Source organism: Bombus affinis, chromosome 15, assembly GCF_024516045.1.
Source record: "Bombus affinis isolate iyBomAffi1 chromosome 15, iyBomAffi1.2, whole genome shotgun sequence".
Lineage (NCBI taxonomy): Eukaryota > Metazoa > Arthropoda > Insecta > Hymenoptera > Apidae > Bombus > Bombus affinis.
In genome coordinates, this window is record NC_066358.1 from 6,302,098 (window position 1) to 6,329,638 (window position 27,541).

The 27,541-nt window shown below is 37.2% G+C and overlaps 1 protein-coding gene and 2 long non-coding RNA genes across 6 annotated transcripts; 2 read left to right on the forward strand and 1 right to left on the reverse strand.

Moving 5' to 3' along the window:
* The first annotated feature begins 1,048 nt into the window (after positions 1–1,048).
* On the forward strand, positions 1,049–26,547 carry LOC126924745 (putative carbonic anhydrase-like protein 2). 4 transcript variants are annotated; one of them, XM_050739554.1, is made up of 10 exons: positions 1,051–1,384; positions 6,396–6,507; positions 7,606–7,656; positions 8,494–8,822; positions 13,457–13,552; positions 13,704–13,770; positions 18,122–18,276; positions 25,015–25,143; positions 25,223–25,268; positions 26,204–26,547. In XM_050739554.1, exons 2-10 carry the CDS (start codon positions 6,444–6,446, stop codon positions 26,218–26,220), a joined length of 954 nt encoding a protein of 317 aa, XP_050595511.1. In that variant the 5' UTR covers positions 1,051–1,384; positions 6,396–6,443; the 3' UTR covers positions 26,221–26,547. The 4 variants fall into 4 exon arrangements, with proteins under 4 accessions (XP_050595514.1, XP_050595511.1, XP_050595512.1 ...); XM_050739555.1 differs by lacking the exon at positions 1,051–1,384 and adding an exon at positions 1,391–1,533; XM_050739556.1 differs by lacking the exon at positions 1,051–1,384 and adding an exon at positions 2,250–2,274.
* Positions 11,768–17,887, reverse strand: LOC126924759 (uncharacterized). The gene is made up of 2 exons (XR_007713651.1): positions 17,741–17,887; positions 11,768–12,292 (listed from the first exon to the last, which is right to left on the reverse strand). It is a non-coding gene; the product is annotated as an uncharacterized LOC126924759 (long non-coding RNA).
* LOC126924758 (uncharacterized) lies at positions 18,283–19,488 on the forward strand. The gene is made up of 2 exons (XR_007713650.1): positions 18,283–19,322; positions 19,431–19,488. It is a non-coding gene; the product is annotated as an uncharacterized LOC126924758 (long non-coding RNA).
* Positions 26,548–27,541: the final 994 nt, after the last annotated feature.

Here is a 27,541-nt window from a genome sequence, read left to right on the forward strand (position 1 = left end):
CCGATAATATTTGAAACCCTGAGGCAGATGATCATAATGAAATTCAAGATCCAATAAAACCCACTGAATTAATTTAAAGAGTAGATTTAGAGTAATTTCTGAAAAAAAAAACAAGCAATTACAAGGGTAAAAATGGCTAACCATGAAACCCACAATAATACTCAAATCCCTGTACCACATTATGATAATTAACTCCGACGTTCAATTAAACAACCAAATTTTAACAATCCATTAAACCAACCCAAGATCCAATCTTCACGACGATTCCTTAAAACGAAACCACAAATTCCTACTGGAAGGGTAAAAAATGACCACATTCTATAAAAACTCCGATAGTGCTCTAAACCCTACAGCAAGCTACCTCGATTAAACCAGAAAACTCAATCAATCCAAACCAAGATTCGACTTCCACAATAATTTAAAAAAATTCAACGATTACAACGAAGAAGACCGCTAACCATAAATAACTCGCAACACCAAGCGTCTTAAACCAAGAGACCATAATTAACTCCAATATTCAACCAAAGCAATTTGAAAGCCTTCGGAATAATTCCTGAAAAACCAATCCCAATTCCAAGGGTGAAAAATCGCGAGTGGGTCGCGGGCAAAGGGCGCACAGGTGCTCCGGTATCCCGAAGGAGGCTCCATCCTCGTCCTGGTCCGGCAAGTGCGCAGACGTCCTCGCATGTCGACGAGGATGCCCGAGAGAGACAGAGAGAGACAGACAGAGAAACAGAGAAAGGGAGAGAGAGAGAAGGAGAGAGAGAAAGAGTGGAAGAGCGGTGGAGGCGCGAAACGCTCGTTCCCCCATGTCCGGAAGCATCGATGTGGCCTGAACCGAGGAGGGCCAGCCAGAGTAAGACAGAACGAGCTGGAAACTAGCCTCGTTCCCTATACATCTCCGCTGAACTACTATCAAGAGAAACAGAGATAACCGTACTATTTTCTCGCGCATGCGTGCCGTCAGCCTCCGGTGCGGCCGACGAGAGATCTAGATGGAGTACGAATCGGGTGGGAGCGCGAGGGTGAGAGAGGGAGAAGGAGGAACGTATACACTGGTCTCGTAGGGCAGTCGTTCCTCCTTCGTCGTTCCTTCGCAAAGGTGCAGACCGCTTTTAACGAGATTATTTCGCACGAGAGGGAAAAAAAGAATTCGAAGTCGACTCGCGACCGTCCCAACGATCGTTCCGACTCTCGTTCAGGAGATACATCGGTGTCTTGGCTCGTTCGGTTGGATACTAGCGGGATCGCGTATCGTACGGTGTCGCTGCTCCCTCGTATTAGCAGTGCAAGTGGTGTGCCGGTGGCTAAGCGAGAGGAGCAGGCGGAAGAAAGGAGGAGGAAGCTACGAGACGATCCTCGTCCTTTTCGTCATCGTGCACGGGTCAGTATCGGCCTGCGGAAACTTCGTTTAACCACTCTTTTTCCAACGGAACCGATATTATAATCCGGGGAACTAAACTGTACGCGTTCTAGTCCTGGAACAGTGTTTTTTTTTTCTACTTCGAGGATCTAGATAAGGCTAACCAATTTGTGAGTGTACAAGGGGATAGCCGTTGGCACGCTTTTATTTCTTGATCGACATTTATTGATTGCGGCCAGGAGGTGCCCATAGCCACCGCGTTTACTCGTCACGCGAAATTTTTGGCCGCACCATCGCGCGTTTTGCCGATCGATTCGCACGCTCGTCCTCCCACCAAGTCTCGCTCGCGGCCGACCCTATACATTCTGTCTCTCTTACCAGTCGTCCACGCTTTTCTCGTTTTAGTGAAAATTCTTTTTTTTTAAGACACTTTTAAGTCCAAATTTGTCATCTTAATGTCGTTTAGAGCTGAACGAGAAATCGTCTATGTTAGAAAAAATCGTGGACCAAACTGCGTCTAAGATTAAGACCGACAAGAGACACGATCCGTGTCCTGAACTGGGAATCGTCTCGATCGAAGCACACGACTCGACGTTTAACCACGACCCTACGATCGATCGTTCGACCGGACAGGACACTCTTACTCAACGTGTATATACGTATATGTCCATACGTGTGCACCTCTAAGTGTACGAGTGTATGCACGGCTAATGTGTACGGTGCACGAGAGACATATAGTGTTTCCTCGATTCATCCTTCTCGTACGTGTGTCTCATTGGTTCCTTCCTCGTTGGCCATATTCCAAGGGTAGAGAAGAGAACATAGAAGTGATCTATGGGGACGAGTGGGCATAGAAACGGGAAGAAACCGACGGTAGAACCGTGAGTCGAGTCATTGCACTCTGGCTTGGGGTAAGACCTGGCTAATTGTTCCCTTTCGTTGTTTCAAGCGTTTCAGGATCGTTTCACTTGGCGCTCTCTTCGGACTTAAAAATAAACACCACTAAGAAGGCTGCTTCTTCTTTCTTCGTTTTTTTCTCTCTTTTTTTGTCTTTTTGAGTTTTGACGTTGAATCAGAGGAGTTAGAGTGACAGGTAGGATTTTTAGCGCGAATCAAGGCTCTCACGGAGGCACCAACGAAAATCCTACGGCTCGATAATTGCGTTCGAGTGGCGCAATCGAACGACAGGACTCGTTTCTGGCTCGCTCGATTAGACACCGTCGACTATCAGGGCCCTCGGTAATAAATCCGACGGGATCAATCGTGATCCGATAGGGTCTAATTAAAGACGAAGCTTGAGATGCTTGAACCCAGAACCAATCCCCGTTCCGTTCCGGTTCGTTTGTTACCGATACGGACTTATCATAAGGTGTGTAAGTTTATACGTAGGTTAGGTTATCATTATAAAGAAAATAGAGGAATAGGTTAGTAATTGAGGGTTTTGATTTTCAAACTGGTAAATCCTTGATGTCGTCGTTAATGATGATGATCGGTAATCGTTTAATACTCGTTTATTAGCACAGGATGGACCGTAGTGAGGTGCGTTGATCTTCGATCTTGAATTTTACTTTAAATGCAAGACACATTTTTCTTGGTGCTATTGAAATTTTTGGATTCCGTTTTTCGTAGTACACATTTCTTCGTCGCTTTATTTTATGGCAGTGAAACCTGTTTGTAAAGTTTGCTAGATAAAACGTAGAATATAATTTACGAAGGAATTAACGTGGAAATATCTAAAACATCAAAGTGAGTCAGAATTGATCCAGCCTGTTCAACGGTTAAGTCTTTGCAGTTCTATGTTTAGCTGAACCAGGTAATGGATTTCATTTCATTCTCGTTGCTTTTAGTAAAATATATAAAACTGATATTATTTCGTGCTAATGCTTAATTTAGCGGAATAATAAGAAGTAGTTATGTTGTCATCGTTAATTGGGAAAATTTATAACTAACTTTATAAATATGAACCAATAATTATAAAACGTTGAATGTAATTTGGATTGCAATGGGTTAATCCTTGTCTGCATCGATTATGACTTAGATAGATCTTTCCCGTTTGTTAAATTCTAACCGACGTTTATGTGTTTTCATGCAGGGAGTGTTTTTATTTGGATTCTCGTTTTATTGCCATAAACAAAATATTTCACGCTCGTGACAACAATGTTCAGCGGAAACTGGCTGAGGATTAAACTTCATAGAGTGTAAAACTACCGAGTTTGAGGCTTCTATATTGTAGTAACTATTTAATTTTCACAGTATGTCTTTAACAAGTTATTCTCTGATCTCTATGTTTATACGATTAACGTTATGAGGTAGGTTTCGTATTATGGAACGTAATCTTCAACCAATGTGAATTAACGAAAGAAACAAACAGCGACATATGAATAATTTGCATAATATAGTTGATTTAATCCATCACATCTCAATATTTCTCTTATATTCTACTTGCCAATCCAGCTAAAGCATTATCTCTTCAGATAATGTTCTTAATAACATCCCAAATCCAGGAACATTAAATAACTTTTATTGTATTTCATATCATCTGTTTCTATCTCTCTACACATGGAAGTGTCAGTTTGTTTTAATATCTACCGACCTCATATTCTTTTGTCCGCCAGACTATACAAGTTTTCGTTGTAAAAAGGTACATCCGCTGCGTTTCCATTTGCAGTGTGTGCTCCGATACATATAATAATACACGTAATAATAGTATTTGTAAGAGAGAAACGCATTTGTTACTAACAGACATTCTGTTCGAAAAACGAAATATTCGAGTAGTAGAACGTTCGGATATTTTATTTTTTAATCACATTGTATTCCATTGTAATCCGCGAGGACCATATTCGCATAAGACGCACCTTTTGTCATTTCCTAACGGAGGATTGAATTATTTTCAGTTGCAGCGCTTTTAAAAGCCTTGTGCGATGGAATAGGAGACCATTTATTCTCCCAACTACCTATGATTTTTCGATAATTCGTTAATAGGAGTTCACGTTCGGGTAAGTGGATTCAACTGGTAGGAGTTCATTTAATCAAGCACCGACTAAAGTTTCGCTCAAATAAATGGAATTTATAGAAACGAAGTACTGCTGTACTGCACATACAGAACTACCACCACAGCGAATTTTATTTAAACCAACGAATACCACATTTCTTGTCAGAGGGCGGTCGAAAGTGCGGAAGGAACGTTCTTAAACGTTAAGCGGGGTTATACTGCATCGTACTGCGCAGAAATAAGAAGATGGTTAGACGAGGAACTGCCGATTTGTTTGGTTATTTCCGATAGGCTCAATACAATTCTAAAGATAATACAAAAATGTAGCAACGCGTGACGATGAGTGACAGAGAACGGTGTATTATTCCTCGATGTAACAGTGTAATATTCCTTGACCCTGTGCTATCCCGTTAACCATCTTCTTATCTCTGCATAGCACATAGTACGAAACTATTACCGCGCCAAATTTCATTAAAACCAACACCGGCATCCAGCGCATCTCTTGTCAGAGAACGATGGAAATCGCGGAAGAAACGTGCCGTAGCCTCCAAGGCAAAAGAAAAACGAGGGGTTATCCAATGAGAGCCGAGTCATCGCACTCGCGGAGTACCCTCTTATCTTTCCGGCTGCTGGGTTGTAGGTTAGAGACACTCGGCGTGGATAGCGGCGTCACAGTGAGATCGGATCGATCGATCGACGACGTTTCGAAGGGAGCCTCTACTCGAGTTTTCCTGACCTAAGAACACAGGCCTGGAGTGCCGTGGAACGGGGTGGAGTGGACTCGAACACAGAATGAGCCACCCCTAGTGAAAGAGGGGGCGGGGGACATTCGAGTAAGCCCGCCCCGTTTTCGAGCGTACTTCTCCCTACTTCGACAACGACGATGACTGCAGATTTGTCTTTTCTTTCTTCTCAGAAAGAGGCTCGTGAGCCAGCGGCTCTTATCGACGACGACACGCGTCCTCTCTTTTTCGTTGTCGTTAAGTTAGGTTAGGTTAGGTTAGGTTAGGTTAGGATAGGTTAGGTTTCATATGAAAGAAGAAGTTTCTTAGAAAGAATGTCCGATTGCCTGTTTCAGACAGATACGATACAATCGTTGAGATAAACAGATTTGCTACTGGTGGAGAAATGTTATCTCTACAGATAAAAATCGAACATCGTTGCAGTGAGCGATGGTGAATGAAGAAACAGAGTACTGCAGTGCCCGTTTAAATTCCAATCGATCCAAGACTTTCGAGATGTTTCAATTTCAAAATGCGAGGCCACATTATAGTTCTCGTAGATAAAGCATCAGATGAAAGCGAGGAGAAACGAGAAAGACGTAATTATCCTTCAGTTTGCTACGTAAGTTTTGTTCGCCAGAGGAAACAAGTAGAATAGCCAGATTCGTGTCAGCCAGAAGAATGATTCTTTTAACCAGACTCTATGTAATGACATATAACTCACGCAACTTTGATTATTTTCACTTGGAAAAAATAATGAATATTCTCCGATCGTTAATAAATATATGTGTAAGAAAACCAACACGAAACGTCTATATGGTTTCCTTGGAAAAAATATCAAAGGATACGTAAAAATGGCACTTTAAACAAGGCTAGATACTTCCTTAAGTAAACACTACTATATTCCCTTTGTCCCCGTACAGTTCCGCAGGACTTTTCCTCAACAACAGACAGTTGTAGTCGTCAAGTTGCGAATCGGTCGCGTGACGCTGGCTAATTAAAAGTCCCGCTTGCTCTGAGACATTCCTGCGGCGTGCTCGTAGATCGATTGAAGTTGTGGTTTTCGTCGTTATCGTTTCACCATCGAATAGAGAGAAATTCCCTGTCGTGGCTGCGAAGTTCGTTGCTTTCGTTTCGAGAGTGGTTCACACTACTTGATGTTTCGATTGATCTTGGACACGATTCTCGAGGGTTAGAAAGATGAGATAAGGGGACAGGGCTCATGGCCATACAGAGAGGGGAGGAAAAGGATATACATATATAGGATGATACACGTGCACTCGGAGGTATCGTGTCCTTTCCTTTTTGTGTTGTATAGAATCGAGCCGAATGATGCCCAATTGACGAAGACCGCGCAGTCCTAGGAATGGCCCCATTCAGTTCCGTCTTCCTGGGCGTCTGGGGAGTGTTCGTGATCGTCCTGATACAAGGTACTAACTGACTTCTTTGTGTTTTTCAATGCTGTTCAATCGCGTTCAGTAGTTCTTAACCTTTGGTAATCGAATTTTTCATTGACGTCATATACGAGTGGCGAGGGAAGAATTAAATAAATAATTATGTATAGCCCATTTGGGATCGACGACCCAGATGTTGAGTCATGCGATACATCTTCTCAGTGGCCGAGGACTTGGTGTTTGGGTCATCGGCAAAGATTTACTCTTGGTGGAAAGAACATAGCGAGGTCATAAATTGAAATATTATTACACCATATGGGTCCTCCACGCATATAGACATCTTTATCCGTGTAAAGGAGCACTGAAGTAAAAATATCTTAAATTTTAGATTGCTAACATACAAGCTATTCATTCTGTGAATACAGCAAGAACAGAGTTCTTTGTGAAACATCATATTCTTGTATATATATGTATATTTAGCAATTTTATTTCATTTAAATTCTTATATAACTTTCATTTTATATTTTTTCATAATTATCAATGCAAATTGCTAATTAAATAACTAGAATTTCTGACGTAATTTACTCAATTTACCATAGTGCCTCTTGACAGAAAGATTCAATTTATATATTTATTAATGTTTAGTAGATGAAACAAATTTCCATTCAAGTTTCACTTATTTAGCTTCGTTCGTATAAATGTACAATTGCATAAATATCGACAGTCCAATTATTACATATATCGAAAATGAAGAAAATAAAACAAGAACAACTGTAAAGCAATATTTTATCTTTCTTTATTTACTGTTATTCCTCGCTACTATTTTCATGCATCGTCAAAGAGTAAGAGACAAGTGATGATTCGTAGACACTGTTTCTTGAAAACGTGTCTGAGAACGGTACGTAGGGGGATTGAAAAAATAAGAAGGGAGCCTCTGGTTGAGTGACCTTGAGCGGCCAATTGACTCAGAGCCAGACTATAGCAAGAAAGTGTATAATTGAGACGAGTGGCTCGTTATCTGGTGGAGTGTGGCCGAATATCCTTGCCACTTGACTCACCGCAACTAGTTCTAGGTTAAGGACTGCTGTCGCATAAGTGACATCGCGGGGATTCTTGATAATGAACTATTTGCAGAATCTAGGCCCGTCAGCTGGGAGGAATGGTGGACCTATGACGGTATTTCCGGTAAGGAATCCCATGCTGTTATCAATTAATCGAAACACACTCGCACTCTTTAAGTGATCGTTTTCATGAAATTGTTATTCAGTTCTTGTTACAAATAATTTTAAATACAATATTCTTAATAATGAATGAATATATATTATAATAATACGATAATAACTTCCACTTGCATAGTTTCTTCTTCACTTACAAGGTCTTGAACATTCTTTTAAGAAGTTTTATATATTTTTCCTTTTCAATTTCGACCGACGAGTGTATTTCTTCTTATTTTCATCATGTACTTACTTTATTTTCAATTTTAGAGCTATTATTCTTAGAATTTATTGTCTTTGTCCCTTCACTAGTTCCGTAAGGAACCAGAAGCCATGTCCAAGTTCTCCAAACATGAGAATCCGGCCATGAGCAGCCATCCAACAATATGATAAATTACATGTTTCTCCCCGTAGGAATCATTTCTCTTCCAATCTTGTCAAACATTTCCACAACTTTCGCCAATTCCATAAGAAACTAGAAACTGTTTTTCGTCCCGCAAGAAGTCACATTGATCTTCCAATGTTACCAAACATTTTCCAATCTATCGAAACCCTCTGAAACACGAGAACTCGTCGAGCCATCGAATGCCCCTTGAAACCTTACGATCTCGTCAAATCGTAAACTCCCTTCAGCGAAATAATTTCACGCCACTCCTCCCCAACAGCCGTGTAGCTGTTAATCCCCAAAGCTTATCGTGCCGGAAAGTTCTTCTGGGGAAGGGGTTAGAGTCGGTCTCGAGGGCTGGGCGCGTTAATCGATGCTCGAAAGTCGCGTTCAACGTGTCGTTTAATCGGTTCGGCTTCGAAGGTCCCGGCTTCTGGGGTCTCATCAATCCGGATTGGTGGCTGTGCCACAAGGGCAGACGGCAATCGCCGGTGAATCTGGAGCCATCCAGGCTCCTCTTCGATCCGAACCTGCAACCTCTGCACGTGGACAAGCACAGAGTTGGCGGTGTGTTAGCAAACACTGGCCACAGCGTGGTGTTCGCTGTGGACAACGACACGCGTCATCCTGTGAATATCTCGGGCGGTCCATTGAGTTATCGGTACCAGTTCCACGAGATCCATCTGCATTTTGGATTAGACGATCGAACCGGTAGCGAGCACACTGTGGATGGACATGCGTTTCCAGCTGAGGTGAGTGTTTTATATTCGACCCACTGTAATGGGTCTTTATGACACTGTTCATAGTTGGAAAGACAATGGGAACAAATAATAGTAGAACTTGTTGAGATGCGGGTGTTATTTCTTTTTTTATTTTATTGTTGCCTTCCTAAAAATAAGTAAATACAGGGTATCTCAGTTGATAAAGAGCATCTAAATATCTTGTTTGTTTTTTATAACGTGGAAAATGTTTATGTCATGATTCGAATGGTTTTAAAAGAGGAATGTAGAATCGTGGAAGTAGAATCTTTTTGTCTGGTTATTCGTCTGAGATTTTGCGAGGTATTTTTTATCCGGCCGTGTCTTTCCTATTGCATATTGTAGCGGATGAGAAGATGCATTTGAGTTACGAATGAAATTGTAAAACGATAGAGTGGAGTTCGCTTATTATTGTCACTTTGGGATTTGCAGTTTTTAATAAGAATAACTTTACACAGTCTGATAACATTACAATGAGGATACAAGATTTTCGCTATGGAAGTCAAACGATTGCAACATTCCTACAATTTATATTTCTCACAAATAGTATATTAAATACATCAGAAACCTCTACGCTTCTGCTTCGCTTCTGCCATCACACTATTTCCTTGCCCCTGTGCAGTTCCATTAATCATTTTTCCACATTTCCCTTCGACAATATGTTTTGAAAAGATGAAGGGTACGCTTCAGAACAAGATTTATTTACTATTTAAAAATTCTTGCCACACAACCATGTAGAGAATAAAAAGTATGTTTTGGTTAAAAGTAAATTTCGAAAGAAGAGATTCATTTAGTGGAAATTTGCTAAGAATTCTTATCGTTCGTCCCTGAGTATAATTATCACAATATAATAGGCGAGGTTTGGTTGCTATAGACGAATTATTTTTAATTAATTTTAAATGAAGTGTTTTGGGACCGATTGTTTATGATAACAATAGCCAATTGATAACATTATTCCGAATTATAATATCCGAATCTCACTATATTCCCACAAGATGGTCTGTGATTAATAATTCAAATCTTTTCGCGGTATCTGCCAGGTAGCGTTAATAAACTGAACATGAAATTCAATATAGTTTGTGAATTTTGTTTGATTTAACGTGGCTGATGAGTACTGGCCACTAATCTGTTGCTATTATTATTAGTCCACGAATTACGTCAATAATTTAGTAATAGTACGATAAATGCAGATGCATGATAATCATGCATCAATTAGTAATTCGAGATTTCCATATCTCTCTGAATTCGAAGTGGATTCAGAGAGAAAATGGGATTCAAATTACCTAGGTAAGGAAAACATGTGGAACTCGGTTCAGGTTTTTCGAATGAATCTGTAATTTCCATATTAGTATTACGAATAGAGGAAATTAGGGAATAATTGAATTTTTGAAAATTTAACGAAATTCGGATTTAGAGATCGTAGAAAGTAAAGTTTGAAAGTTTTTTACAGTAGAGAAATGAATACAATCAAACAAGATCAATAGAATATAAACATAGCTGAAGAGGTCCTACAATAGACATGTGAATCAGAGATAAAAATTTCTAAACCAAAGAATAATAGATTTAATCCAAAATAAAATCGACGGAGGTGTTTGCAAAAGTAGAGAAAAAAGTACGACGAAGTTAAAAACGTAACTTAATATTGAATCAACAATAAATTTCAAACAACAGAGGCGTGGCAAAAACGCTAGATACTATAAAGGAAACAATAGAAAATAGAGCCTACGGAAGAGTTCTTTGACGAAAGAATAAAACGCAAAACGAAATGAACAGAAACGTTTCACGAAAATAATATTAAATTGTCAGCAAATTTTTATAAAATGAAGCCTTGCTAAAATATATATATATATATATATATATATATATATATATATAACATGAAATAAAACTCAAGACTTAATTAGACCAAAGAATAAAAGATCTCCGAAAAATAACAGGTATTTCGCCAAGTTAGAAACAGAAATATAAAAGAAGTATGATATGTAACCTAACATTACACCGACAAAGAATTTAAAGAAACGAGAACAAGAGATGAAAGCTTGAGAATTAACAGGAAGTGAAATTTCAAAGAAAGTTGTTATACGAAGGAATACACAATTTACTGGAAAATCAAATCAACAGGAATGTTTCACAAAAACAGGAAGAGAAATAAAAAGTGAGAAGTAGACATCGACGTCGCCTTGAAAAGCTGCAACATCGACTTCTCTGTTCCAACAACTGATCTTCGCTAATCTCATGGATCGAGTGGCCAAGACTATCGGCCTCTATCAGAAAGCCTAGCCTCCTGGACATCCGATTATCGATCTTTCTTCGATACGTATCCGTCTATCTGCAGATTCTTATACTCGCCGATTAGACGACGACTTTTATTCACTTGATCACGTAACTGGAACTGATTAACGTGAAAGCACCGCCCTCTATCTTTTTTCTTCTTCCCTTTCTTTCCTCTTTTATTTTTTTTTTTCTCATTCCACGTTCGAAGTATTAATCTTCGAACTGGGTCAGAACTAGCGAACTAGGTTACCGGTATAGGCTCGCGATATACGTGTGGCCCGCGAAAACGTATAGCTTTTAACAGTTTGCGGGTTCCTGTTACATCGACGTTGGAAAAGTTGGTCGACACGGAATTTGAAAAAATTATAAAACTTTGCTAATATGGCGGCCGGTTTATTCGCGTGACGAGACGACCATTCCTCCAGCACTTTTAGTGATAGGCTCAAGTATACTACTGGCTCATAAGTATTCAGACACTCTGGTAAACTCATAATAATGGTAAAGTTTGCCCAGATTAAGAATTATTGAAAACGCGAAAGAATATTTTAAACACAACATATCTAATTTTATGATGGAAACTAATGGAATATTTGGCCTATTCTAATTACAAATCAGGTTAAGAAGGATCTTTTAAATTGATGCAAAAGCTTCTGACACTGATACAATTATGTGATAATATTTTATTAAACATACTCGAAGCAGTGTAGTAAATAATAAAATATATTGTTATTATATTATTTAATTCCAATATAATTTAATATTATAGTCTGATGACTTTATAAAAATTTAACGAGTATTGCTTCTGACTGCTAATTCATCATTCATTTCTATACATTTGTAAAATTTATATACCGTTACTGCAGATTGATCAAAATATCCGGATATTTCTAAGCAATATTATACATATTGAACTTGATTTCATCTCTATCCTTAGCACCATAGCCGTTTCTTCGACGACGAATTTTGCGAAAAAGTGCGATGATTTCAACCGGATGATTAATGTTTTATTAACTTTGCAAATTTGTTTGTTGAAAAGCGTCGAGAGAATTTCCAAAATTTCATTGTTCCGGTTATTTTCGCGGAATATTTCGTGGCAAATTCGCCCGAGGCGAGACAAAAATCAACCATGGAAACGACGAAATTCCTCCTTTTTTATTATAAAATGTTCGATGCGGTGAGAGTAGAATAATCTGCGATAGATAACATTGAAAAGAATATATATATATATATATATATATATATATTTTTTCTATCACGAATGTCGCGTGAAATGAAATAAAATCGGACAATGAAAGGTTGATTCGCGTTCACGATGGCACTTCGTTCCTCTGCATTCATTTTAATTTGTGCTTTTCGATCGAACTCCGCCGTGTTAAAGAAAAAAAGAAATCACTCGCTGGATTATTCATTAGAAATTCATCAGTGGGTAAAGGGTTTGAACGGTGCAGGCTTAAGTGGAACAAATCCTCTTAAAACTTGTTGCCAGCTTAAATTGTTTAAGTCCGCATCCATATTCCTTTAAAAGTAAACGAACCCTTTGAAGATTATCTTTGGTGATTCTTCAAAATATTTAACCCTTTAATATTTTAAAAGTCCATAAAGCTACGTACATAAATGTTTCGTCATTCCGTTTATTGCTGGGAACTTTTTGTCTGGCCGATAAACGACTTAAACTACTCACAGCCTCTGTCTGATCGCTTGCGTCTCAAACTACTTACAACTAGAAGCGCCACCACGTTATTTCTGTTTACCAATAGTTCACTGCATTATTCATCTTCATTATTTTCTAATAATTCACTATACTATTAATTTTTTACACGAATTTATTTTTCATCAAAATATTCAGACTTCCAGTTACCTGAAAACTCTCCCATTCGATTGACCGCTGGCCATATCCTTTTTATTCAAACTATCCAGAAGCTCTATTTGATCGTACGCACCTCAAACTTCTGAAAACCTACACCGCCGTGCTACCTGCATCTACATACCAACGATCTACTATTATTTATCTTCTACACATCACTCTTCATTTTTCCTATCTTCCAGCAATTTGCTACGTTACTTATCTTTTACGCAAGCTTTATAAGCCATAACCTTTCATCGCTTGGAAGCCTCGCTATTGCTCTGGCAAAGCATACGAGCTACTTAAAAGTTTCATGAAATCAAGGATATTGATCACCCTATTCATTATTGAAAAGCTTGATTTTCGTATTGAGAAGTTCAATTTGTCTATTTAATCGACTATATAGAAGTTAAGCGAAATCGCAGCTACTCGATATGATACAAACATCACAACTTGTCTTACTCGCAGCTATCGCTACTAATCCAATTTCCTAATTTCTGTTTGAAAACAGTTGCAGATATTCGGCTTCAACTCGCAACTATACAACAACTTCTCGGACGCGTTGCAGCGAGCGCAGGGGATCGTGGCGGTGTCGCTTCTCCTCCAGGTACTTCTCCTCCATGTCTAATCTCTCACAGGCCACAGGCCCGCTTACGTATTATTTTTCACGGGCCATTCAGCGAAAGATCGGCTAAACGTAAAACGATCGCGGTAAGCGATAGCCGATAGATACAGCCTGTGTGCTGGTTGGCTTTCAGGTTGGAGACCTTTCGAACCCGGAGCTACGAATATTCACCGAACAGCTGGATAAGATCAGATACGGAGGTGAGACCGTCAGTAATTTAATACACCCGACCGGACTCGAATTTCTCGAGGAAATCGAGTTTCCACGCGCTGCTTCGCGATACACAGTGCGAAGGGTGTGCCTGGAATATGTTTGATCGAAATCCACGATACGTTTCACGCATACTCTATGCACATACATACGTGAGTTCCTTCTAAATATGGTACTTTAATTAACAGGCATCCTGTTAATTGAATAATTAAGAGGAACTTGCATATGAACATTCACAAGCCAAAGTGGTTAGGTTGGTGTTGTCGAAATTTTTCAAATTTCAGTGTCAAAGTGCTTGAAAAGATCGATGCTTATCTTGCGTAATTTCATTAATTTTCTATAAATTTCGTTTTATGGAGTTAACTGGTTTGACAAATAAGTGGTTCATACATAAATTGCTTCTTTCAAATTGCTTTTAAATTGGCTCGTTTTACGAGATTATTCAACTTTCACGAGGCAAAGGTTACACAGGGTATTTTCAATCTTTCCAGCCGAACTGCAAATTTAATTACTTTGTAAGTTACATCCACGTATTATTACCCCCTATCAACCTATATGAACGATTTCATTTTTAAATTTCATTATCGCGAAAAACCGTTTCAGTTCGTTTTATCGGTAAAAAAAAAAAAAAAAAAAAAAAAAAGAAGGAAGGAAAATATTCAACGCTCGTGACAACCAGAATCTCTACACTTTCGCTGGACGAAAGTTAATTCGTGAATATCGATTTATTTTTTCATTAAGATAATTCGTGAAATAGACTCAATCAGTTCGATTAAACCATTTTGGGTACACCCTGTAGGATACTTTAATCCAATTGAATACGCAATTACGATCAAATCGAATATGTTATTTAATTATGCATTTGAATTGACACTTTTGCAGCTGGTAATTTATTTTTCAAGAGATAAGTCAATGGCTGGTTGTCGCGTTATTAGTAGAAATAATATATATTTTAAGCTGTAAAAATAAATGTTACTTCTGTTACATATTCATAATTAGAAACTTATCACCAAAAGATTTGCAATGAAAATAATAAATTTGAAAAAAACAAAGATAAGAAGTGAATATATCTATAGAATTTTCAAGTTCGTTTATAGTTTCAAACTGTTTTCTTATATCTCTGTTATCTTCCAAAATTACGCCAGCTGCAACCAGCTGTGGCTTATGAAAAGACGTAATTTTACGTCAGCCACTGCGAATGTGTCAATAGAACAAAAAAAAAAAAGTTAATTAAGAGAGGTTCATAAAGGTGGCTCGCAAAAAGCAAATTTTAATTACTTTTCAACAGCAAAGACCGTCTATGATCGTGTATGATGCTTGAAAACAAATTTCATGACTTTCTATTTTAATTTCACATTATATATCGAAGATGAATTTAATATATTTAACTTCTATTTGTTATTAACATTAGATTACGGCCAGATGAATTTTTAAACGACAGTTTTTCTACCTACTTAAAGTTACACATTGAAAATAAGAACTTTAAATCAATCCCCGTGCATTATTGGCCTTTTGTTTTCGTCTTCGGAAATTTTATAAACATTCCATTATATCGATAAGCAGAATATAAATAAAAATTACTTTGATTTGAGTAAATTACACTTGGAAAATATAATGCTATTCGCAGAATAATTTTCTAGATTCGTACTCATTTATTATACATATATACAGTGATGGACAAAAGAATGCAAGTAATACAAAATGTCACTGTAATATTACGAAACGGAGTTGTATTTAACAACAGCAACGAATACATACAATGCATGCCCCTATATAAATTACTTTCATCAATACGGCAAAAAATGTCTAATAGAGAAATTACCAATGCTCATACACAAGTACCAATTTTAGTAGCAATTTTATGCTTTGTTTTATCCAGCATTGTAAATGTATAAGTGAATGGACCATAACGAAAAAGAATTAAAAAAAAAGGACGAGGGATCTTTAAAAATTAAATTGTATGTTAATAACCAAAACGATTTCAGCTATTAAATCCTACTTTATCGTCGCATTCTCGTTTCAAATTGTTCCTCGTATAATCACCAGTTTAAGTCGTCGTTCTCAACGACGGCCACGTTAATTGCAAACTAATTGATTCCGATTGCCGAGAAAAAGGCATCTTTTCCGGTGAAACACGTCAAACGAAAACAGTAATGCGAGTTGAAAATAAAAGGGGAGAGGACTCTTCTCTGGGGGTGCATCAGCTAATTAAAGATATTGCTTGCTCCAAATAAAATCAGACGGAGTAAACGATCGCTATCGACGTCGAAAGAGGATTTTTTCGCCGATTATTTGCACGTGATATCGATAGCCGACTAGCACACACCATTTGCATAATTAGCTCGTCCTTGATCGAAAAAATTTATTGTACCGAAAGTAAATATATGTAATTTCGAGTAATCAACCAGTTATAGATCGGCATATTTTAAAGCATTTTCTTAAAAATTTTAATTAATTTCCTATATCGAAGCACGTTTTACCATTGAGATTATATAAATAGATCATCTCAAAGATTTGCAGAATATTTTCTTCATTATTATTGCTTTTTTTCATTTTATGAAATTTCTATAAATTCATTTCTTTCATTTAATATATACATTGGTACTGTGATACAAACTATCCTTTTCCAATTAGAAAAAGTTTATGCAATTCTACAATTATTCTACAAATATTATCTATATTCTAATACATTTTTTGTATCTCGATAAAATCAATATGAAAGTTATTTTATTATGCATTTGTTAAATAAAAATTTCACATTATTTAACTGCTTGATCCCTAACGGGTTAATCCTTTGTGTATTATGAATACACACGTTTCAAATCAAAATACACATTTCATTCATTTCACATGATTTCATAAAATCGAAAAATGATAGCTTTAATAATAAAACGTGTATTGACTACCTGATATTTCTGTTGTTTGTTTTAGAAAGTTAGTAATATAATAATAGAAAGTATAAATACGGAAATTTTATATAATTAATCCTTTGTGTGCTATTGACGCACGCGTTTCGAACAAAGATGCGCGTTCAACGAACGTTATTTAATTTCACATCATACAAAGTTAAAAGAATAACTTCGTTACGCGTGTCATGGTTAATTGACATTTTGTACAGCAGGCGAAGCAGGAATAGCATGGATATACACCTCAAATTCTAAATAATTAACCCTTTATACGGTACGGACGCGTATATCGATTCGATGAATTTCATGAGCATCGCATATAGCTTTATAACCTCGTCACTCTGTCACATACGTGTTTGGCAAATAGTGGAAAAGCGAGTGTTATATATTTTACCTGAGTTTATATATTACTGCATTAAAAAGAATAATTTAAATATGCGTGTAATAAATTGATTGATACCTTGATCAGCATGTAAAATCGTGATAGGTATTACGCTGGCAATAATAGCGATCGCGTGGTACACAGTATCACGTCGTGTATAGGAAGTGTTGTAGGTTAGAATATTCAGCTCACAAAGGATTAATCGTAGGAATTAATATTCACAGACTAAAACACAGCCAAATATAATACTTTATTCCTTTATCTTTAACGGGTTCTCAATGGTATACGGATATTATAGTCAATTCTATAAAGATTCTAAGTTAAATACAACAACGACCCACATAAAACGTTTAAATAATACGGAACGTTGAACGATTCTACGCTAAACAAAGAACCACACAAACATTCAATCGATATAAATATCATAAAAGAAATTACATACTAAATACAAAAATATGCATGGGTATTCGATACAAACGTGATCTTGTAACATGATAGCGCTTACTATTTCCTTATTGTAAACGGTATTTCACTCGTATCGCAGGGAATTTCACAAAGACTCAACGCTACGAACTAACATTCGATCGACACGGACGTCGAATCTAACCTCAAACATAACTTCAACAGAAACAAAGTCAGAGATTACCCGGTAACAAACGGAAAGTGAATTACCTTTAATTTCTTCTTGCAAAAGCTCAGAAATCCTTTCCAAACTAGAATCTCTCACGTAAGAATAAAATTCACGCGCATAAGTATGTACCTCCAGAAAAGCTACGCGAAGAATCGGTTTCGCGATTCACAGTCGAAGAAAACGCTCGAGACGCTCTCTGGATCAATGCTGTTTTCATGGCATTATCGATCGAGAGCGCGCCGCGGGCTTCTTTGAATATTTCTTTCGGCCATTAACAACACGAAGTACACAGAGTACATATAAAAGTGTAATATCAGGCGTTAGAGGCGCATGTTAAGGAACGCCAATGCTAATTGGGGTACGTATGCGCGTCACGGTGGCTGTCGGATCGTCATGTTATCGATCGAACCGATTGCACGCAGGCCAGGCGATGGAGATTAAACGTTTCGTGGTACGAGAACTGCTGCCGGACACGAAATATTACATGACGTACGACGGCTCCATCACGATGCCGGCCTGCCACGAGACCACCACGTGGATCATCCTGAACAAGCCGATATACATCACAAAGCAGCAGGTGAGGGTGAAATTTTCATTGAATATGCGTATATGTGTGTGTGTGCACATTCGCCCGCATGGTATCGAACTTAATGGTTTGGTGATTTTTTTTCTAAAAGTTTCCTAATTGTTACCATATGCAATTTTAACCATTTTAAGACTTGCAATATGTTGTAAGGTAACTGTTACAATGTTACTAGTGAATTGTCATAATTTTTGCGATATTATTGACACTTAGTGAAACGTATTCTAGTTTTAAAATTACAATTTTGATTGAAACAACTATATCTTATATTATATTATATAAAATTATGCACATTGAATCGAGAGTAGCGACATCAAGACGCAGTCGTTGAATATCGACCATCACATAGCGCCATTGCGGATAGGAATTACATTGATCCAACTTTGAAGTTTCCATAGCTGGCTATGCAGCTTCTGCTGATCTTCGTTCTCTATGACTACGAACAAGGGTTAATTTGCTACTGTTCGATGACCGGCTTCAAGTTAGCCAGAGGAGGTTTAGGTTCTCTGCAGTTCGATTGTTGAAGCATGCGGTGAATATGTTCTCAGCGATGTTACGATAACCTTTGAGTGGCGGAAATACTTGATTGGTTGTTGTTCAACTTATTAGTCGAGTGAAATTAAGTTGGTCAAAATGTTATGTCGATCACGACAACGAAAAATTCATTGAAACATTTATTATTCTCAATTACTATCTGATAAGATATCAATACAATTTTTAATCAAAATTATATCAATTATGTAAATTAAAATAATAGTAATTTTGAATAATTCTCGATGCTTGTACTTATCGCTTTTTCTCTCTAGTTCTTTTTCAATTTCTCAACAATTGAAAGACCGCAATCCCGGCAACTAGAACCTTATTTCGTTTCTGCGGTCGTCACTGATGAGGCCCGCATTTGGAGCCCCAACGATTTGAAAAATCGTAGTAACTCACGCACGAAAGCAGTTTCTGATGTTCTTTTAACGATTTCACGTGGCCAACGGCGGGCGTAATCTCGCGCGCCACGTAGCACGCACAGACCAAGAAAATTGGTTTACGTGAGTTCCTTATCACGCTTTGATGTCTTAATGTATTTTTTTTTTTTTTTTTTTTTTTGCTTTTCATTCTTCCTTTCCATTCTTTTCCCATTTTAATTTTCTTTTCAGAATGGCTGATTTGGCAAGTTAAGGCAGTGAATTACAATGTAAAGATTCGGTTTCGAAGCTACTCATAAAGAATTATATAGCGAAGCAGGCAGAGTTTAATGGACAGTTCCGTGTCGTTGATCTTTTTTTCCTTTAATTCGATCATAGCGTAGGAAATTCAGTTATCTGGCAGTTCGTTGCGATAGGCCAGCTAAATATATAAATATACACCTATACTGTTTATATGGTATTTGTGAGTTTGTATATTTGTGAAATTATTTCAGACGATCCATATTTTCTCGACAGAAATATTTTAAATTAATCAATGTCAATTAAGTTACTCATCCTACGTGTTTAAAATAAGAGGGAATTTCTTAACACAGTAACTTCAACTTAGCTAAAACGAAACTTTGAATTCATTTCAATTACGAGGATAAAAAGAAATAGCTCTCTAGGAAGCTTAAAAAACCATTAAAAGTTATTTTATTAAAATGAAAGAAAAAACGGACATAAAAATTCGAGAATGGCAATGAGGCATAAAAACTTCCTTATCTAGTTCGTAGAAAAGTATGAAAAACTCGTTTTGAACTTCAATCCTTTGCTAGTTTTCCTTCAAACATTTCAGGAATTTTTATTAAAACAAGATTGCAATACAAAAATTCAAAAACCTCAACAGAGTTTACTCGAAAAATTCACTTCCAACATATTAGTACACCACTTGCCTCGCAGTTGTTCGTCATTCTCGATCGCGGCAATGACGCGACAGCCGATCTCAATTGCATACAGTGCATAATTTTTCAAAACGGGCAGTCGACTCGTCGTTTTCATTCGCTGCATAATAGATCTATCTGTCTGCGGATCAATCAGCCAAATGGATCGTTTATCACGATTCTCCCTCTCTGTCTCTGTCTGTCTGTCTGCCTCTCCGCCCTCCCTCTGTCTTTCAGAAAGTCGGGAAAAACTTCATCCCTTTTTCGTGTCTCGCGTGTTCCCGCCGTCAGATTCGTATTTTAATATTACCGGCCAGCGAATCGGTAATCGATGCATCGCGTATTATCATCGAGAAACTCGTTCGTATCGATATGCAGAACGATACGAAGCCTTTGAAAAGGAAAGGAGGAGAAGGAAAAAAGAGCGAGAGAAAAGGAAAAAAGAAAACAAACGCGTGCAAACAACGTCTGAGACGCGAATAAAATGGATCGAGGTCTATTGACTTCCTGACGGAAACGTCGCTTTGCCGGTCGAACGATTCCGAATTGAGCTCTTTAAAGGGGGAATTAATCTCGATACGCCGGTGTACGAGATATGATTTTAATTCCAGTGCCTCGGACAAAGCGCTCGATATGATCGGTAATATAAAAATGCGCTTTGTTACCGAGCAAAGTGGAAGAATCGGTCAGTGAACGTGAAACTCGTTTTTTAATTTGAGAGAAATGGTTTTCTGGGTGACGGGGGTAAATTGTATTTAGACTAGGATAATTTTGGTGATTAAAATAACGCGTGTATTTATTAGATTAGGTGATGAAGGGAAACATTAGATAAAAAAAGTTTTTCGAATAATAGTATATTTTTGAATTGTTTTTGCATAGATGGAGATTGATTTTTCTTTTTTCTTTTTTTTTTTTAGTGGAATGATCAACTATGAATAATCGAATATCTATAAGGGGAAGTTTCATATAAGGAATTGAATAATTAGATAAAAAATTGTATGGTTGCATGGTGGTGAAAAGTGGTTTACAGGTGGAGGTTAATTTTATTTTTTCTTTTTATGGAATGTTTAATTTCAGATAGATTACCTTTTTAAATGTAGAAGGAAATGTTATATAGACAAAAAAATATATGTTTCTTCGCAAATCAATATTACAATCATTACTAATGAAGCGTCTAAATTTGACTGATCAAATTTTATACAAAGCTGAAAACGCAATTTTTTTATTCTTCATTTTCGTCTTATTTCAGCGTCAAGAAACACCCCTTAAATTATGTTGAAACAGTATAGTCGAACACCCTGCAGAATATAAAAATTTGTGTACGAAAATACCGAGATATATTTATTCTAAAATTGATCTAATTATTCTAAATTATTGATCGAATTATTCTACAAATAGGTTATAACCTAGCGATTTTAATCTTCGGGATATTCTATTACTTCCATTATGAAACATGTTTCGAATAACGCTGAGTATTTTGGTTTTAAACGTTAAATAGAAGATATTGCGAAATATGCGTTGATAAGCTTCCGGTACGTCGCGGTGATTATGAGGGTGTCATTAAACTTCAGATGTTTATGCAAATTCACGTCTTTTGTATATCAATATAACTGAAAAAATGGAATCCGCAAAAAACGTTAGAATAATCACAGGCATTTACACAACAATCAGAAAAATATGATAAAATTTGACGCTCGAGAACCGCATACGATAACATCAAATTTAAGCTACTACCCTAATCCCTTTTCACCTTGATTACGTTTTCTATCCCGGGAATCTACTTGAATATATAACAGTAAAAAGATCAAAAGAATAAAAGGAGAACAATGCAATCAATCGATACTCCCAAACCATTGTACGGCTGTAGATAAAAGGAAAAGATATAACAACCCATAACTTCGTGTAATAATAACAAATTTAATCTATCGTCCCTTCGACCAATTCCACACCCTCGTAAAAGCTAAATACTGAGAAAGAAACCGCGAAAACCATAAAAAAATGCAATCAATATTCGATCGTTTAACCGTAAATAAAAATCAAAGCTAGAATGAAAAAAAGAAGGGACTAAAGTTGGACGATGGAAAAACTGGATGTCGAAAGTTTCGTGGCGAAACTAATTTATTCGCGGCGATATCGAGGAGAGGACGACCGCACGTTGATCGATGATTTAACAGCCACTTTTCGCGGGATGATTTACGTATCCACAGAGGGTGGCGGCGATGCATTTTAATAAATTTATCGGGGACAGCGCCGGTGGCGTGCGAGAAATTATACTTGCTAAAACAGAGGGCCGAGATTACGTGGCTAGTATTTTTCGGGGCAAGTTACCCAGGGGGCGACATCAAAGGGATGCAAAATAACCGAGCACACAAACAAACGACACACGTACGGGGAAGAACCCACATGCACGCAGCGTATTGCTCGTTACACCGAAAAAAATCCAACCAGGAAAACCACCGGTGCACACGGTGTATCGAATATTCTAGTAAGCTTATCCCGACCTCGTGGCCCTCCATTAGAGCGAAAAGAGCGTCCCGTGATGTCGACGCGTCGATTATTAGCCCACTTTTTCCAGCTCACATTTTCGAGCCTGATTTTTCTAACGAGGTGACATCGCCCGGAATATTTTCATTTTTCTTCGTACAGATGTACATATTTATATATTATATATACATAATTATAATACGTAGCAATAAATTTAACAATTGTGAAGCTTAATATATATTTATTTCTTATTAATTGAAATAAACCTTAATTCAGATGAAAATCTTAACGAATATACAGTACAGTAGAATTTCCTTTGTGTAATAGGGAAACAAAAATGTTATTACGATGGAATTTTTGGATAGTGAGATAATCACTTTTCTGATATGAAATTTTATTTATTCACATACAGATTGAGGTTAATCGATAGTTTCCTTATCTATTTACGGATCCCACATCTTTTTAGGATTTATAATATGTAATTTAACATATAATATGACTGCATATAGTTACATTCTTTTCGTACTTCGAGCCATCGAAGTGCTTTTCCGAATGCCACGAATGCTCAGTCGAATAAAGGAAAGAATATATTCTATATGAACATTAGTAAAATACGTACATATTTGAAACGCGAAAAGACATCTGTTCCTGGGAAATATTACGTTTGGTTGATAGAGCATTCGGATAATATTAATATTACTTTTATTTTTATATTATTATTATAGAACGTTCGAATATTAAGGTATTCGGATAAGGAGAGCTCTACTGTATTAAAAGTATCAGGTTGTCCGAAAAGTATATTTCGTTTTATAAGGTGATAGTAGATGCACAACACACCGTTTGTTTTATATTATTTTATTGAGTTATATATGCTCCATTTAGTTCTATTACTACAAAACGGATCATGCATAATTCAACAGATACAACTTAATACATAGTGATAGAAATATTCTTGCGTATATTTCTTAGAATAAGGCCGAACGAGGACAGCATCTATAGGGAAAATTTGTTCAGAATAAATACCTTGACAACATATTTCGAGGTCATTGAAATCGGCGAGATGCGCCCCATCATAAATAATTATCATCAAACTTGGTATTTTATATTTCAGTAAAACGAGCTCTAAAAGTTCGTAATTGGGTATGAATTTTAACAAACTTTTTTAATAAACTAATTGCAATTTTCCCCGACTGGATAATCAAACGAGGTTAAACAGGAGTTTGAAATATGGGAAGGACGAGCAGGTGTTGTAATGAAATATTCCTGTCAAAAGTCAAAGAGCTGATACGTATAACTGCTGTTGTATAGCACAGGCATCGAGGACCTTAACTTTCAAGCTATTAAGCCGTTAGGAGGGAAAGGTCGTCTCGAAAGAGCAGAATGCAAAAGCGATAAGAACAAGAACTACGATCGTCGGTGTTGTAGTTTCTCAAAATTGATAAATCGATAAATCAATATCTATAATAGGCGTTCTGTAGTAGTAGGTGCTGGTAGCTTGTTGGCTCACGGAGTCTGTTTGGGCCATTAAGTCATTATAAAATGCAAAGACTATAAAGAACAGGGTGTCGTATTTACTTCATTTTCGTCGGCCGATAATTCGTACAAAATTAATCAGATTAGTTCGCACTCTGCTTTTATTAGAAAGGTTAATGGAACGTTATTATTTCAAGCGTGTTACTTGAGGTGCAACATTCCTGAAATTTCGATTCTGTCGCAGATTCTTTAATAATTTGTTAAACACGTTAATGTATAATATTATCGTTTTAGCGAAACTTTCATTGATTTTCTATTACTCTTGTTGAAAATGTCTGCTTTTTGATTAACAGATTAATTTAATCGAATAGAAACGTACCCTTTGATACATTGCAATAATATTTTGCAGGAAGTATACCAAAATTTTGTTATTCTTTATATCCATTGAAGATTTTAACTTTTAAAAGCGAAACATCAAAGACGAAACCTATGTTAGTTCAAAATTACAATCTCCCCCTCGTTTCAATTAAAAATATTTTACTGTTAAGAATCAAACAAATCAGCTGCACGACGTCTATTAAAATGCTTAACTTTCAAAGTATTCGTGGGAACGATCGAAACATCGAAAGTTTAAAATTACGATCCCAACCTCATATTTCAATCTCCCGTTCTTCGATAAAATAATCCAATTGAAAGTAACTCGATCGGCAAAAAAAGAATCAAACACATCAATCTCCGTCGCTAAAAAAAAAATCAAACGAATCAATCTGCACGATCGCCGTTAAAAACCTCAACTTTCAAAGCTTTCAGGTTATTAATCTTTCACTCGAGCAAAAAGCAAAGAAAAAAAAAGAAAGAATACAAAGCCTGGAAAAAGAAGGAAGCAAAGACGCGAGGGGATAAAACAAGGAAAGTGATATTGACTCGATTCGTTGCAGCTTCTCGCGCTGCGACAATTGATGCAAGGGGACAAGGATCATCCGAACGCGCCGCTTGGGAATAATTTCAGACCGCCCCAACCGCTTCATCATCGTCCCGTTCGAACGAACATCGACTTCAACATTCAGGTAACGCTTTTCCCGTATACGAGTTCCTTCAACCGTGCGATAACCCGTTATAATTGTCTGGAAACTTTTTCCTCTTCAGGGACCGAAGAACTGTCCGACGATGAATAGGGACATATACTACAAAGGTATGAAAAGCTGGTTGCCGCCTCGGTTCCACGTGAAATGGGAAAAGTTCGTTCGGATACAAAGCTAGAACGACTGTTGCGCCAGTTGTCCACCGACTAATTTTCTGCGGCTCTCTGTTGGGCAAAAATGGCCATCGAGTTGGATGTTTTGTTTCCAGTTACTGATAACAGGTGTTGATGGGAATGGTAATGGTAGAATACTGGGAACGTGCTGGCACATTAAATATATCGGTTACTGTGTAACTTTCTGCTAACAGTAGGCTATGAATAAAATGGCACGCAAGGTAATCAGAATTGTAATGTGTGAAACAACAGATGGCGGTAGAAGATAATTTTTTCTTATGAGAGGAGCTTGATATTCTAGTGCATATTATAAAAACCGGAGAATCGGTTCTTCTCTGATTTAGTAACAAAAAATGATTGTTATTACATATGATTAATTGATTATCTACCAGCATAATCCTCAGGTGTTTCAAAAAATTGTATCTATTGGTACAGAAATTTTGACAAAATATGATCCTTGTTATTAATTAGCTGTTATTATATACCATCAGAATCTTTAGGACTCTCAAAAAGTTATATTCATTGGCATACCAAATATGAATTAACACAGTGACAGAGAACGATTACTCTTATCAAATTTCATTAATTTATCATGATCATAATCCTTAAGAATTTGAAAACAACAGGATTAGCGATATAGGCTTATGACTTTCACGAACCAAAACGCGAGTAAAATATGTATGTAGCTTTCATATACAATTTTTCTAGATCAAACCATTCTCCTCAACAAATTGAATCCATCACCCTTCTGGCTTTTGTATTCCAATGAACTTGACCTAATTTACATACGAATAGATAATGAATCTGATAATAGAAGTTGACCAAAATCATTTCGATGAAGATTCTTAACGTTATTTTTATATTTGTTGCAGCCAACAGCTGGAAATAACCCCGTAGCGAGTTATGGCAGCGGCTGGAGGTGTACTACGCTTTCCCTGGGACAAGCTGGAGCCACGCAGTTAACAGGATAAAAACCCACTGACATATCAATTAATGAGCGCGACCAGTGGTCATCGTGTCGATCGGATCGAGCAGAGGCCATCGTGGCGCGTATCGTTGAAAGGAAGAGCGAGAGAGAGAGAGAGAGAGAGAACGCGCGGAAGCGAATGAACGAGCAAGAGAGAAAGAGAGAACGAACGTGTGAAATAGAAAAGAGAAGCCAGAATGACGCGAAGAAGAGCGTGAAAGATTAACAAAAAAAAAAAAAAAAGAAAAATGCTTCGTTGTACTATTAGACGTGAATTGCCAAGTATGTTTCCAGTAACGAGAAAACAAGAAAAAGAAACACAAGAATACACAGATTACACAGACAGGTACACAGAGAGACATATACAGAAGATATACCTATATATAGATTACAATTTAGCGGAGATAAGGTTTAAAAAAACGTAAGATTAACACAAGATATATTATTATACGTATATCGATCAACTATTGAAAAAAAAGCTATGACTATCGTGGCCTGTGTTGGGGTCGTTGACGACTACGATGATCGTGACGATAATGATAGGTACGGGGATAGAAACGAAAGACACGAGAATTCTATATGTATAAAAGAAATGAAGAAAAAAAAAGAAAAACTAAAGATTTGCGCGTGATGGAAATTCGCGCCTTATACGCCCACTCATACCGCCACCTGCATATACATAAAACATACAACATACATGCATACATGCATACATACTTAACATGTACACACACATATCGAGCGAAAGTTTATACTATATTCTTGTAATAAAATGCTGAAAAACGTAGACGGAAATAACGACATCGAAACCCTATCTTCCGTGTGAACACGTTCAACAACGCGAGTAATCCCATCAATCTGTTCCACATCCTTTTATCTCGCACGCTTTGTCTTCTCATGTGGGATTCCCCACGAGTCTTACACTGTAGCGCCACTGCGGTGCTATATCTACGGCGCCGGCTGAAACCTTCAAGTTACTACTCGTGTCTCGCACGCAAGTCGATAAATTAGAGACCTACTACGTAAAAAGAGGTAAGTCAAACCAACAATAGAGAAATAACTTCGTGACTCAAAAAATATCCTAGTTCCACCACTGTTTCTCATTGGCTTCCAGCGAACCTTCCCAACGTATTCCGATTTTTAGGTTAGAAACCATGGAACGTGTTCACCAATCCTCGCCATATTTCCCTCGCAAAACACAACTGACGAAAAGCGTAATACTGATCGAACTGGCATGGTGAAC

Bases quoted from the DNA above. Each gene is read 5' to 3' on its own strand.
- LOC126924745 (XM_050739554.1), top strand. From the start codon at position 6,444: ATGGCCCCATTCAGTTCCGTCTTCCTGGGCGTCTGGGGAGTGTTCGTG. The intron at 6,508-7,605 runs GTACTAACTGAC...AACTATTTGCAG, and splicing joins CGTGATCGTCCTGATACAAG to AATCTAGGCCCGTCAGCTGG. The intron at 18,277-25,014 runs GTGAGGGTGAAA...GATTCGTTGCAG, and splicing joins TATACATCACAAAGCAGCAG to CTTCTCGCGCTGCGACAATT.